This window comes from Centruroides sculpturatus, unplaced genomic scaffold, assembly GCF_000671375.1.
Source record: "Centruroides sculpturatus isolate CEXI.00-Female unplaced genomic scaffold, Cexi_2.0 scaffold945, whole genome shotgun sequence".
In the NCBI taxonomy this organism is placed as follows: Eukaryota; Metazoa; Arthropoda; class Arachnida; order Scorpiones; family Buthidae; genus Centruroides; species Centruroides sculpturatus.
This window is the reverse complement of record NW_019385081.1, coordinates 130,623-144,334: the sequence shown is the minus strand read 5'-3', so window position 1 is coordinate 144,334 and position 13,712 is coordinate 130,623. Positions and strand designations below refer to the sequence as shown.

The 13,712-nt window shown below is 28.3% G+C and overlaps 1 protein-coding gene across 1 annotated transcript in view; it reads right to left on the bottom strand.

Moving 5' to 3' along the window:
• Positions 1 to 732: 732 nt before the first annotated feature.
• LOC111634373 (tetraspanin-5-like) overlaps positions 733 to 13,712 on the bottom strand; it is a 24,847-nt gene continuing 11,867 nt past the window's right edge. Inside the window, exons 3-8 of the mRNA XM_023379139.1 lie at positions 12,807 to 12,881; positions 11,622 to 11,720; positions 11,422 to 11,550; positions 11,255 to 11,305; positions 1,308 to 1,424; positions 733 to 1,143 (exon numbers count right to left, since the gene is read on the bottom strand). Of these exons, the coding sequence (XP_023234907.1) occupies positions 1,075 to 1,143; positions 1,308 to 1,424; positions 11,255 to 11,305; positions 11,422 to 11,550; positions 11,622 to 11,720; positions 12,807 to 12,881 (540 nt within the window). The 3' untranslated portion in view covers positions 733 to 1,074. The remainder of the gene's footprint in view (positions 1,144 to 1,307; positions 1,425 to 11,254; positions 11,306 to 11,421; positions 11,551 to 11,621; positions 11,721 to 12,806; positions 12,882 to 13,712) is intronic.

The following is a 13,712-nucleotide window of genomic DNA, read 5'->3' as shown; positions in this document are numbered from 1 at the left end:
TATATATTTTTTTTTTAAACATTAAAAATGTTATACATATTGTGTAATGTTCAAAAGACACAAAAAATTCCTATAGAACATTATGTAATTCCTATTAATTGAAAAAATACATAATAAACAAAAACGAATTTTACTTCAGATCCATAATTTAGATGAGTATTTAATTTCTTTTACATACAAATATTTTATTTAAAAAATTCTCATTGTATATATATTTTAAATTTTTCAGAATGACTTTTATTTAATATATAATAGTTTGATATTTTGCAACAAAATGCTATGGAAAGACATTTAAACAAAAAAGGAGGCAGTTGTATATTACATATTTAAAAAATAATAAATTAAAGCTGCAATGTTAAAAATTAACATAGGAACTTTTAAATCAATACTGAAAAATTACAGTAAATTGATGAAATGTACATAACACATACAAGATTTCATACATGTTTAAAGATTCACACTTGTAAAATACATGTACACTACTCACAATCAGTAAAAATTTTAACATAAAATGTAAAATTTACTTCTACTATTGCTTGATTTATTATTTTTTACATTATATATATTTGTATATATTGTATATATAAAATAAAATCATAAAATGTATATTAATTCATTTTTTCTATTTATAGTAAACAATTTATCTACAATAGTTATGTATATAATTAAAAAAAATTATTCTATAATTATGATTCTTTATATATAAAAAAGAATATTAAATGTACATGATAATATAAGAATAATTTAAAAATACCTAAAAATGCTTTTAACCTAATTGGCTATTATTTTTAAGAATCATTATTGTTGTTTTTATATGTTTCATTTTAAAATTAATACCGACAATGAGATAATCTCATATTTGGTAATAAATGATTATGAAAGACAGCAAGTGAGACTAGTTGTGTTTTGAAGATATTTTACAAGGGGAACACAGATTGAAATTATTATTCATTCTGTGTATGGCATTGTTCCCATAGTTGTTATTGTTGATAAAAATTAACTCTTACTGGCATTGTGTATTTTACAGTCAATATTTGGAGTTTGAATATTTCAAACTCTCTGGGAAAGTAAATGTCATTGCCATTTTGCTTTCTGTGCAAATATATCAGCTCTCAGATTCTGAGCAAAACAAATGCCTAAAATCTGTAAAGAAATAATTTAAATTTATAAGCATAAAATGTTGTTATAATTAATTAAATTAATATAATAAAATATATTATATTAATATATAAATATATTATTACAAGCATAATATGAACAAGCATAAAATATTATTTTAGGATTGTTTCTTAATTACAGTTACATACTTGTAAAACAGCTACTGCCACAGCTACACCTGCAACAGGTACTAAATTAGCTTCTATCCATTCTTCTCCAGCCCTTAAACATCCTTTCTCATATATGACTGCAGACTTATCCACAGACTAAAAATAAAATTACATAATATATTTATTAAATATTCTTATTCATTTTTAAACAATTTTAATATGCAATAGATTAAAGTATTTTTATTTCATGTATCACTTGCAATCAATTTTTGCAGTTCAAAATTAAGACAGAATTTTTCTTTCTTTAATTATGGACAGAAAGGTCATTTACCCTAAAAAATTTTTATATAAAACTCTGATATCAATCTTCTTAATGTTTATCTTGCTTAGTTACAAAGTCTGTTTGCACTAAGTTTTCTATCTTATGTAATCTGTAAATTTTCTACATTTAATTTAAGATTTATGAAGCATAAAGCATCACTCAATTAGTCAAGCAATCCTTTTAGTTCCATTATCATCTTTGCTACAGAGCTATCATGCCTATGCAGCATAGCAGATTTATTTGTAAGTAAATAAATAAAAACAAGAACTTATACTGGAATGAATAAATAATATAAAATAAAATAAACCTTTAACTATCCAGCAATAAATATGTTTAATAAAAACATTTTCAACTGTTTTTAAACAGCCATTTATTTGTAAGATGATCTGTGATAGTTAATAAATAAATAAGAGCAACAATTTTATGTAAGAATGGAAATACTTTCTACATAGACTATATGCATCTTGAGTAAATCTTAAAGAGAAGCAACTTTTAATTCATGTAATAAATAAAGCATGTGTAATTATTAAAGCACTATAACTTAAAGTACAAAAATTTAAACATAAGCATGTAACAAAATTTAAAAACAAAATGCTAAAAAATATTAAAATATAAACATTATTTAAAGAAATAAACTCCTGTTAGCAGTAAAGAAAAAGACCTTAGAGACACTCCTTTTGTATCCATCCTTGATTATGTGTATTTTCAACATTATTATACTGATGTGTAATAATGTTGAAAAATTATATCATATATAAAATCATTACCTTTAATAATTTTATCAAGTTGAAGAAAACACAAAGTGGGCATGATATATAATTTGATTTTCTTCCAATTTGAAACAGTGTCTTTTATCTATATTTATTCTTATTACACAATGAAGCATACTCAATAGATACCAGGCTTTACTTTACATCTTTCTTTATTCTGCTATTCCCACTGTCATGGACATCTTTATCTATTCAAAAAAATCTGCATATATGCAAGATCATGTATATAGATATCTGCAAATGATTTCCTTGTGATTCTTAGTGTTGAAATGACACTACATTCTTGGTTCTTTCTACACCTTTGTGAGCTATTAAATGGGCAGAATAAAGATGGATCTATTAGGACTGTCTATTGAATATGCTTCATTGTGCAATAATGATAAATATAATTTGATATTAAATTTTTAAAAAATATTTAGTATGTTAATTAAATAAGAAGCAGCATTCTAAAATGCTTTTTATTTCTATGATGAAAATGATTCTGAAATGACTTTTATTTAAAAACTCGCAGATGAGCCTGGCATTGTTCAGGCAAAAAGTAACAATAGCGAAAATTAAGATTATTAGATTATAGCTGATCTTACTCGTTTTTACCAGGTGCAAGAATTAGGTTCACCCTCTTCCGAGACTAATTAGAGAATTTTTAGATGGGTCTAAAAACATGTTCAATTTTCCACAAAAAACCGCATTTAAAACAGTATAGTAAAATCTGAATTCAGGATAATCCTTAACCCTCTCCCTCTCCTCCACAGGGGAAATTTCAGAACGTTCCTTAGTGTACATTCGTTCTAATGATGTATCCTAACTGTGTATCAAATTTCAACTTTCCACTCCTAACTGTTTGGGCTCTGCACTTATTATTATTATCAAGCTATGTTGATTATAAGATACTACAAATTTAATTCATTANAGTCATTTCTAATAGCAGCAAAATTGCTAAAAATATTGCATACTGTAATAAAAAATGATTTATTTAATAAATTATTTTAAAATAAATCATTTTAATATATATTGTAATAGTATCTCAGACATTACACATTTAAATAAATGCTGAAGTTAACAAAATTTCCTTTTTATTACATGACAACAGAAATTTTTTCCTTCTTGAAAAAGTTGTTTTACAGGTATATGAAACCAACATTACATTGATGTTATATTTTATAATGAAAATACAGTGGGTGATTGGTTAATGAACAGATTGGATAATGAACACTTTCGCGAAAGATTTTTATGTTCGGACAATGAACACATGATCGGATAACAAACACCTCACAGAACAAACACAAGAAGAAGCGATGTAAAATAATGAATACCGATTGGTCTTCCCATGTCTTCGAGTAACAATTCGAAACTTTTCGAAGTGTGGGAAACGTCGACATCAACGCTCAAGCCGGTATATACCGATCGGATAGTATTCCTTCAAACACTCTCCCTTGTATCAATAATTACAGCCTTTTATTTTTCTGACAAAATAATTCTTTTATGTATTCGTGATACTGTCGGGTAGGCACTCATTAAGTTTTGCATCTGTTGTTCTTTTCAAAAGGTGAAAGTATAATAGCAAAGGTGGAGAGTGGGCAGAAGATGCTAATGTTGCTGGGCAGTATGGCGTGAACGGGTCTACAGTAGGCCGCAGTTCAATCTTATTTAAGAAAAATACTGTATAATCCAGAAGACTCAAGTAGCTAAAGGAGTAACAAAAATCAAATCTGAGAAATAAAGAACATCGAAGAGTTCATAATGGAACCCAAAATGGATCTGACGATAGAAGAATGCTAAGAACCCTTGAATGAAGAACACCAAGAATCTCGGTGAGGTATGTTTTCTTCTGAAAAAGAGGATTAATTCTACTGTCTGATATCCACCAGCATAAAACTGAAAAAAAGAAATATCCAATATCTTTTTTTATATATTTTTTTGTGTTTTGTAAATAATTTATCAGGTTCCAAAGTGTGTATATGTAGATTATCAATTTATTTGAAAAAGTTCTCTTTATACTTAAAAGACGCCAAATAATAACTTCCATAAATTTTGGTTGGCACTGAGAAAATTTGCATCATAAATTTTATGATTTTGGCAAGAACACTTAAAAACATTGTCCATCCCAAACAGTGGTCTAGTTTAAGTCAAACTTACCACCTCTAGGCCTCCTTGCTTTCGGGCAGGTAATTATCCATTCTTGTTCTTGTCAAAAGCCATTGTTTAAACTAGGATAGCAGCAGCTCTAAACTTTGGCTTAGGTCTAGACTTTATTTCTGTAATTGGCCAACTATCTTAACTCTTCCTGATTAGATGCAAATAAATAAAGTTTGATTTTCATATATTGTTTGCTAGAGGGTGAAAAGTTGTTGCTGTTGACTATATGTTAAACATGTATTTTTTTAAAAGATATGTTTTTCAGCATTTCCATTTTTTTATATTAAACAAAATTTTTTATACTCTATTGGTCATTACTAATTATTCATTTTAAAAGTTAAGTTTCTTATCCAGCTATCCTTTATACATTCCTACAACATAGTTTCACTCTAACATGGTTCAAAAATTGGAAAAATCCCCATACAAAACATCACAATTTTTAAGTGCAAACACCATCATTCAATATTTTTTTTTATTCAAGTAAGCATGCATACATGTTGTCTCATATTTTCCCCATAGATTTTAGAGCATTGAAATTTTCATTATTATTTTGTGCCTTTTGCTTGGCTTTCTTTAACGAGAACTGATTGTGCAATTTTTCGTCTTCCTTATCCTAGCTTCCCTATAAATGGGTGTTGCTGTCATTGGTGATAATGCTCTAAATCAATGCTTCCCAAACTTATTACCCACAGACCCCTTCTCATAGCAAAAACCTGACCACAAACCCCCAAGTGAAATAACTACACAACTACATAATAGCAAAATTACAAAACTTAACTTTGATATCATGAATGGTGAAATAAAAATAAATATTTAGGTTCATCCTCTTCAGAGACTAATTAGAGAATTTTAAGATGGGTCTAAAAACATGTTCAATTTTCCACAAAAAACTGCATTTAAAACAGTATAGTAAAATCTGAATTCAGGATAATCCTTAACCCTCTCCCTCTCCTCCACAGGGGAAATTTCAGAACATTCCTTAGTGTACATTCGTTCTAATGATGTATCCTAACTGTGTATCAAATTTCAACTTTCCACTCCTAACTGTTTGGGCTCTGCACTTATTATTATTATCAAGCTATGTTGATTATAAGATACTACAAATTTAAATCATTAGTGTTTTTGCATAAGNAAAAAAAAAAAAAAAAAAATATTATAGTGATAGTGGCACTTTAAGTGGCTGTGTTTTAAAGTTGAATTTATGTGCAAGCCATAATGTTTTAATCACCAAAGTGCAAGTCATGTGACTTTTGATACAAAAATGTCACTGCTTATATTTACATCATTTTGTTATTTCAGAGAATTTGTAATGTAGTTTTTTTACCATTTTATTGTAAAATTGAAATTAATTTCTTGAAGTATGAAATACCTACAGGAAAAAGGAAATTTGTAGAAAAGTGGAAAAAGAACATTTGAAAGAAACAAAAAAAAATAGTGGCTTAGAATACATTTCCCCCATATCACAGAAAGTTAACCTGAGAAAGAATCCACCAACAGAGGTAAGTAAAAGACTTAATACTTCAAAAATATTGCCTCAGACTTGAGATTTACAAGATATGGATAGATAATATGGATCATTGTGTCTATGTGTGGGTGTACTGTACAACTTGTAGATGTGTTTCTTACAAGTTTGTTAAATTTTTTGTTTATGTTAAAAGTGATGAGCAAGTGTGACTTCACTTGCAAAAATGTAAGGTTGGATTACTGTTAGGAACTGTTCCAACAATTTTATGAACTGGCTGACTACAATAAGCAGCAGAGTTATCTTCAAAGACTTGTTCATCCACAGATGATAAAAAGGAGACAATATGGGAAGTACTACCATCCTTCTGAAAATAAAAGGCAACACTCTTTCAGTTATCATTTGCTTCTTCCCGATGGAAGTGAAGTAAGAGTTTGCCTTAAGACTTTGTGTAATACATTTGGAGTTACTGCAAGAAGGATTCAGTTGATTGGAGAAAAGATTTTGAAGGAAAAAATGGATACTATCTATCAAAGAGGAGGCCAACACAAATGTATTGAAAAGCAGTTATGGACAGAAAAATAATTGAGCACATTAGGAGTTTTTCAAGTGAAGAAAGTTACTATGCTCAAGCCAAAAGTATAGATAAAATGTACTTATCTACTTATCACCTGATCTCAATGTTAGCAGAATGTATAAAGCCTTCCTTGAGAAATGTTGTCAGCAGTACTCTGGGAGCAAAGCCACAGTTATTTGACAATGGTACAATGAAATTTTCCTGACCAAGTTCAATCTATCTTTTCAAAGACCTCAGATAGAAACTTGTTCAACTTGTGACCACCTTGATGTACAAATAAAAGCTGGTGAGATGTCAGTGAAAATAGAGCATGAATTACATCACCATAGAGCTGAAGTAACCAAAAAAGATATGTCCAATGATACAAAAATGATAAAGATTGAAGTCCAACTCCAAGCACCAAAACTGTGGATTGGACCCAACAGTGGTGAAAACAGGAAGCAGTCACCAGTAGAATATTGTCAGTTTTTAACATTAAAATTGAGTTTGAATGTTTCATGAATTGTGTTTAATAATTTAATTGTAAGTTTATGGTATTCAAAACCGTTTCTCAGCTGTAGAATGCATTTTATGACTGCATGTTTTTGGCATTTACAACCTTATGCACTTGCACAATTTTGGTATTTATGTTATGCCTCTGTTTTTAAATTTTTTGTTTCCTTACTATTATACTTAGGTGTTTGAAATTAAACACAATGTTTTATACCTAAGTGTAAATCGTTAAAATAATTTTTCTAGCATTTGATTAAAGTTTGCTAGAAAAAGTGTTTTTATCTCTTCTGAAAAGTTTGTTTTTTAGAATTTACAATGTTATGGCATTGCACACTTCATATACAGAGTGTTTATAATTAAATTGACAGTATTTGGGGCACTAAAATAAAAAGATATGAAGTTGAATGAACAACCTTTATTTTACAAATCAAGATTTTCAATATGTAAACTATTAGTATGCAAAATGGGCTGGAAACATAATATGGCATTGTCCATAGTTATTTGAAGCATGACTTGGAATGACAAACATTCTGAACTGAAGGCAAAGATAACACAGTAAGTTATTGAACATTACCTTTATAAACTTGGCTTTTCAAATAACCCTTATAATAAAAAATTTCACAGGTTTAGGCCGTAAGTGCATGATGGTCAAGCATTAGAAAATGTTCAAGAAAATGTCTTCACCAAATACGGTACACAATAATTGCAGTGCTATACATCTCTACATGCAGTCTAAGGTGGTTGTCTATCATGCATGAAAGTTATGCAGGCTAGGCTATTTCTTTCCTGCAAAGCTGGAATAACAGATGAAATTTTGGTTATATTTGTTTTATGTTCTGAAGGAAAGTATAGACTACTTATTTTGCAAAAGTATTAGCTGTAGAATAAATGTTTTATTGATTTCAAATTGGTAATCACACTTATGTTGTAGTGATGTCAGTAACCACGTGATATTCTATCATCAAATCAGAAGTAACAAATCTAATTAGCCCATTATTAGAAAGTGTTATCGCTCATCTAATTAGCCTAACATACACACAGTTCATCTTTGTTTTATCAACATGGAATTAAAAAGACATTTTGTCAGGAAAAAAAAATGCCTAGGGGAAAGCATAAGAGTATAATTGGTCAGGTAAATTCTAGATCTAAAAGAACAACTGAGACTCCTGAAGACCATGAAGTCCAACTTGAGCAACATAAAGTAAGAATGGCTTTGTCAAGGGCTGCCCCGAAAAGCACCACAACATCAAGCTTGACTTGAAGCTCTTCCCAATTCTTTAATCTCTACTTTCTCATAAAAAATATTTCATCATACTTGATGAGAAAATTTTTAGTATCAGAAATTATCATGCTGTAACATGTTTTAGCAAACCAACACTACCTAGTGGCATGAAAATTAACTAATTCTTTTTTATTTGCAAATTCTCTTTCCTATGTTTTTATTCAGGTAACCACCAATTTTCACTATGATCTGTCCAGTAGATTCTTCTCTATCACTTTTGAGTACTCTCAGTTTAATTATAACCATCCTGAATTTTTTTATTAATTTTTCAAGTATATGAATATGGACATCTTCAAAATACTATTTGACCATCATGAATAAATTCATGATTCACTTGCATCTGATTCAGATAACTCATACACAACTCATGCTTAACTGGGCTCTTCGTGCATTTTTTAGGTTTGGACTCTCCTTCTGTTATTCATTTTGCACTTCATTATAAACAGACTAAAGTATTCACAAATCCTGGATATAATCTTCAAGTCACATAACAAACTTTATGTCAATTCTTTGTTTTGTCAAAAAAATTATAATTTATTTTGATTAATTTTTTGACAAGTCTATTCAAAACACTTCATAATAAATTACATAATAAATTTTGCTGTCAATAAAGCAAACAAAATTACACTCAGAGTTATAATTAACTATTCATTGTCATTATCACTACAGATTTTATTATTTAGTAAACAAATACAGTGGAACCCCGGTTAACGAACTTAATCTGTTCCGCGACTCCATTCGTTAACTGAATTGTTCGTTAACCGAAGCAACTTTTCCCATAAAAATTAATGCAAATGCAATTAATCCGTTCTAGTCTCCGAAATTTTTGTGATTTAATTTGTAATATACAGTAATTTTCTTTGATGAAAATGAAAAAAAACATAGTATCTATCATTACAGCAACAAACATGTAAACTTTGTTTAATAAAATAGCACTGTACAGTACATACCTTCGTTTGTTGTAGTTGGTGGCAGAAAAGTGGAGATATACGAACCTTAATGCTTAGAAGGGGAATCCCCTCCAAAAAAAATAACGGGTAGCACTTCATCGGAAGATTCTTCGAGTCGAAGTCTCTTTCGGTAAAAAAAAAAAACACCAATGGCTAAGTGGTCTTCGTACCTTGAACACGGGGAGTTCGTTCATGGGTTCGCACCTCGCTCAGATGGGCTGACATGGAGTTTTCCGGGTTTTCTCCACGTCTGTAACGCCTAAATAGGGGCCAGTTTTCCTTAAACCACCTCCCAGAAGGCATTCCCCCTAGGAAAATCGCCCAAGTGTTGCGTTGCCATAACTTAACAAACTCTTTCCGTAAGGAACAAGAAATTGATCTAAAGTTGATTGTCTTATTCTTTTAATCAAAAATTTCTCAAATGCGATAGCGCGTTGTCGTTTTCTATTGCCATTATGACTTTTTTCTTTCTTGGATGCCATATTGATTAAATATATAAATCACAAAACTGAAAAAAGAAGTATAGTACAAACACTCGGAAAAGCAATACTTAACTCGCACGTGCCTAACACAACTAAAATTTGACACAAAATACCGTTACGTTCGTTATCCGANAGACTTAATGTTAATTGCTTTTCTTATGTAAATGAAAATTATTAATTTAAATAATTATTATTGTAACCTGCTGCTATTTTAAGGAACAACAATACTGCTTTATTTAATTTACAAAAATATAGACAAAAAGAATTAGGTTAAGTGGCAAGTAATATGGCAATAGAATGTTTACAAACAACTTTAAATTGCATTATCTTTTCTGCAGAAATTTAATTATAGGTTCAAGTGTGCCATGAGATAAAAAAGAAGGTTGGAAAACATTGATCTAGGGGATGCAAAGAAATTATTATTATTGTTTATTTTTGAGTATACAACTTCTGCAAGTATTTGCATGAAAAATAGTGGATTTATTTTATCCAATATTTTTCTTGTAATATAGCATTTAGAAACATTTGCAACTTCTGTATTAATTTACAATATAATTATGTTAATGAAATATCTTAATTTAATTTCACTTAAAAATCCTTATTATCTCTGTGCACCATTTTGATTTTGTTTTGTTCATAAAATAATTGTACACTATCAAAAAATTGTAGAAGAAAATCTTAAGTTTTATCAGAATAAAATGCATCTAAGAAATGCAACTTAATATGCTTTTACAAAAATTGTAAGAAGGTATAGAATTTTTTCAGATGAAAGGAATTGTCTTGTAAAAAAGTTTGGAAGCCATTGTCCTAACCTAAGCATGTTTTATAAAATATAAAAGTCATAACACTGAATCAAAAGTTTTTTTTTATTCTAAAAAAAAAATAATAAATTCTTTGTTTCTTTTTCTTAATTTCAACTTTCATAGCATCCTATATATACTGTATATAAAAATTAAATTCTTTTTTACATTCGTTTTATTTTCCATATTTGTTCCATATTTTACTTATCTATGTCTCATTATTTCAAAAATATGTTATTCAAAATATGCTATATAACATATTTTATGCGTTTACATCATTCTCTAGATTAGATAACAAAAAATAAAATGAAACCTTATTGTTTTTAATGTCTACTGGAACAATTATTTTGACTATACATGACCATCTTGCTATAAAATAATATATATTCATTGACTTTCTATATTATAATATTTAAATTAAATGATTTAACATTGAAAAATAAACTAATGAACCATAATGTATTATAAATATTATTTTATATAGTTTCATAAAAAAATTAATCCACTTTCTAATTATCTAAAGACACATTCATAGAAAAAATATTTTTAAATTTATTGTTCATCAAAAATCTGATGTAAGTACATATTCTTTCATTTGTGAAAGTATTAAGTTATAACAAAATAATTGAAAATTACAGAAAACAAAACAATTATAAAATTGTTCATTTTAAAAATTACTATAAAAGTTCAAATGATACTATGGAAATACTTACATATTCTGATTTTCTTACATCATATCCACACTGTTTGTTTTTTATAATTTCCTAGACATTAAAAAAGGTACATAAATTTATATGATTCATTTAATTAAATATTATAAAATTTATACATCTTTATGGTTTGAAAATGTTTTAAATTTAAAATTAAAAACTTGATTTACATTGGGTTGTGGTTTGCAACAAGAAAATGGCACACCACAAGCTTCTCGACTTCCTACTTCAATACTAGAACAGTTGAAATAAATATTCATGTCCCAATCTTTAGGTCCTTCTATTCCACAGCATTCCAACTAAGAATGTATTTTACAAATTATGAGTAACAGTTCTATTATTATTACTTTTTCCTTATATTTAATCTTACCCATTGTTCTTGTATCCAGTCAATTAAATTTTGTTGATCAGGATCTTCCCGGTAATGGATAATAAATGCTTGAAATCCCCCAGTTGCTTGAGATTTTATCTAAAATTAGAGAAAAATGTTTATTATATTTTGCGAAATAAAATTTATTTTAAATTCAAATTATTAAATAACATAATTATTTCAATAAACTTAAGATAATCTTCCAATAAATCAACAAATGTACTTTAAGATAATATAACTTTTAGAAATAAGTAAAATTATTAACAATAATAAAACCTGTCTAAAACGAAATCTAAATAAAACAAAAACCTGCTTAAATGGAAAAAGTTCTTCTGAACAGAGCAATTTTCTGTATTAAATTTCATTGTAAGATGGAAATCTGTCCAAAGCAGAAACAGAAGAGGATTTTGGTTATAACAGCAGTAACTTAACCTGACATCAACATAAAATTAAGATTCCATTTGCAGATCATAGCAGAACATAACAAATTGTATTCTAAGAATGATTTTGAATCTTGTCAGAAGAATGAAGATCATATGACAAGGGAGTATACAGATATAAGGTCTAGGTTAATATTAATCTTTGTTGGAATCACGTACTCTTAAGAGTCGAGAATTTTCAAGAATCAAAAGAGTTTCCAAGAATTGAATTTTTGAGAATAAGTAATGAATGTAATTCATGAAAACAATGAGAATAAGACAGCATGATGCTATAATGCTGCCAACTTGCCTTGATACATCAAAAAAAAAGGCTATTAACAAACACAATGACTTTTTGTTTCAATAATTCATTATTATAAAATATATTGCTTGCAATTGCAAAATAACATTTAGTTAAAAAGTTGACATTCATTCAAATAATACAGCAATCTAAATAATCATCATGAAATAAACATGAAATGTAAATTACTTTTTTGGTCTAATTATTATTAAAAATGCTTTATTTATAATAAAGCATTTTCAATAATACTTAATCTTTTATTCAAATTTTATATAACTCAATACATGATATTGATTTTAAATAAAACTTTCCACAACATTAATAAATAAAAAAACTATTCAATTACAAAAATTGAATTTTCAAATAAGCAATAAATAAATTATGATAACTGATATCAGAAAATAATTATGATGATTTTAATTTTAATGAAGTAAAACTTTTCAATTATTATAAAATTATACTTACCCAATCTTTAAAAATAAAACCCAAAATTCCAGCAGTCATTTCTAATAGCAGCAAAATTGCTAAAAATATTGCATACTGTAATAAAAAATGATTTATTTAATAAATTATTTTAAAATAAATCATTTTAATATATATTGTAATAGTATCTCAGACATTACACATTTAAATAAATGCTGAAGTTAACAAAATTTCCTTTTTATTACATGACAACAGAAATTTTTTCCTTCTTGAAAAAGTTGTTTTACAGGTATATGAAACCAACATTACATTGATGTTATATTTTATAATGAAAATACAGTGGGTGATTGGTTAATGAACAGATTGGATAATGAACACTTTCGCGAAAGATTTTTATGTTCGGACAATGAACACATGATCGGATAACAAACACCTCACAGAACAAACACAAGAAGAAGCGATGTAAAATAATGAATACCGATTGGTCTTCCCATGTCTTCGAGTAACAATTCGAAACTTTTCGAAGTGTGGGAAACGTCGACATCAACGCTCAAGCCGGTATATACCGATCGGATAGTATTCCTTCAAACACTCTCCCTTGTATCAATAATTACAGCCTTTTATTTTTCTGACAAAATAATTCTTTTATGTATTCGTGATACTGTCGGGTAGGCACTCATTAAGTTTTGCATCTGTTGTTCTTTTCAAAAGGTGAAAGTATAATAGCAAAGGTGGAGAGTGGGCAGAAGATGCTAATGTTGCTGGGCAGTATGGCGTGAACGGGTCTACAGTAGGCCGCAGTTCAATCTTATTTAAGAAAAATACTGTATAATCCAGAAGACTCAAGTAGCTAAAGGAGTAACAAAAATCAAATCTGAGAAATAAAGAACATTGAAGAGTTCATAATGGAACCCGAAACGGATCTGATGATAGCCCACAGGGCGGAAG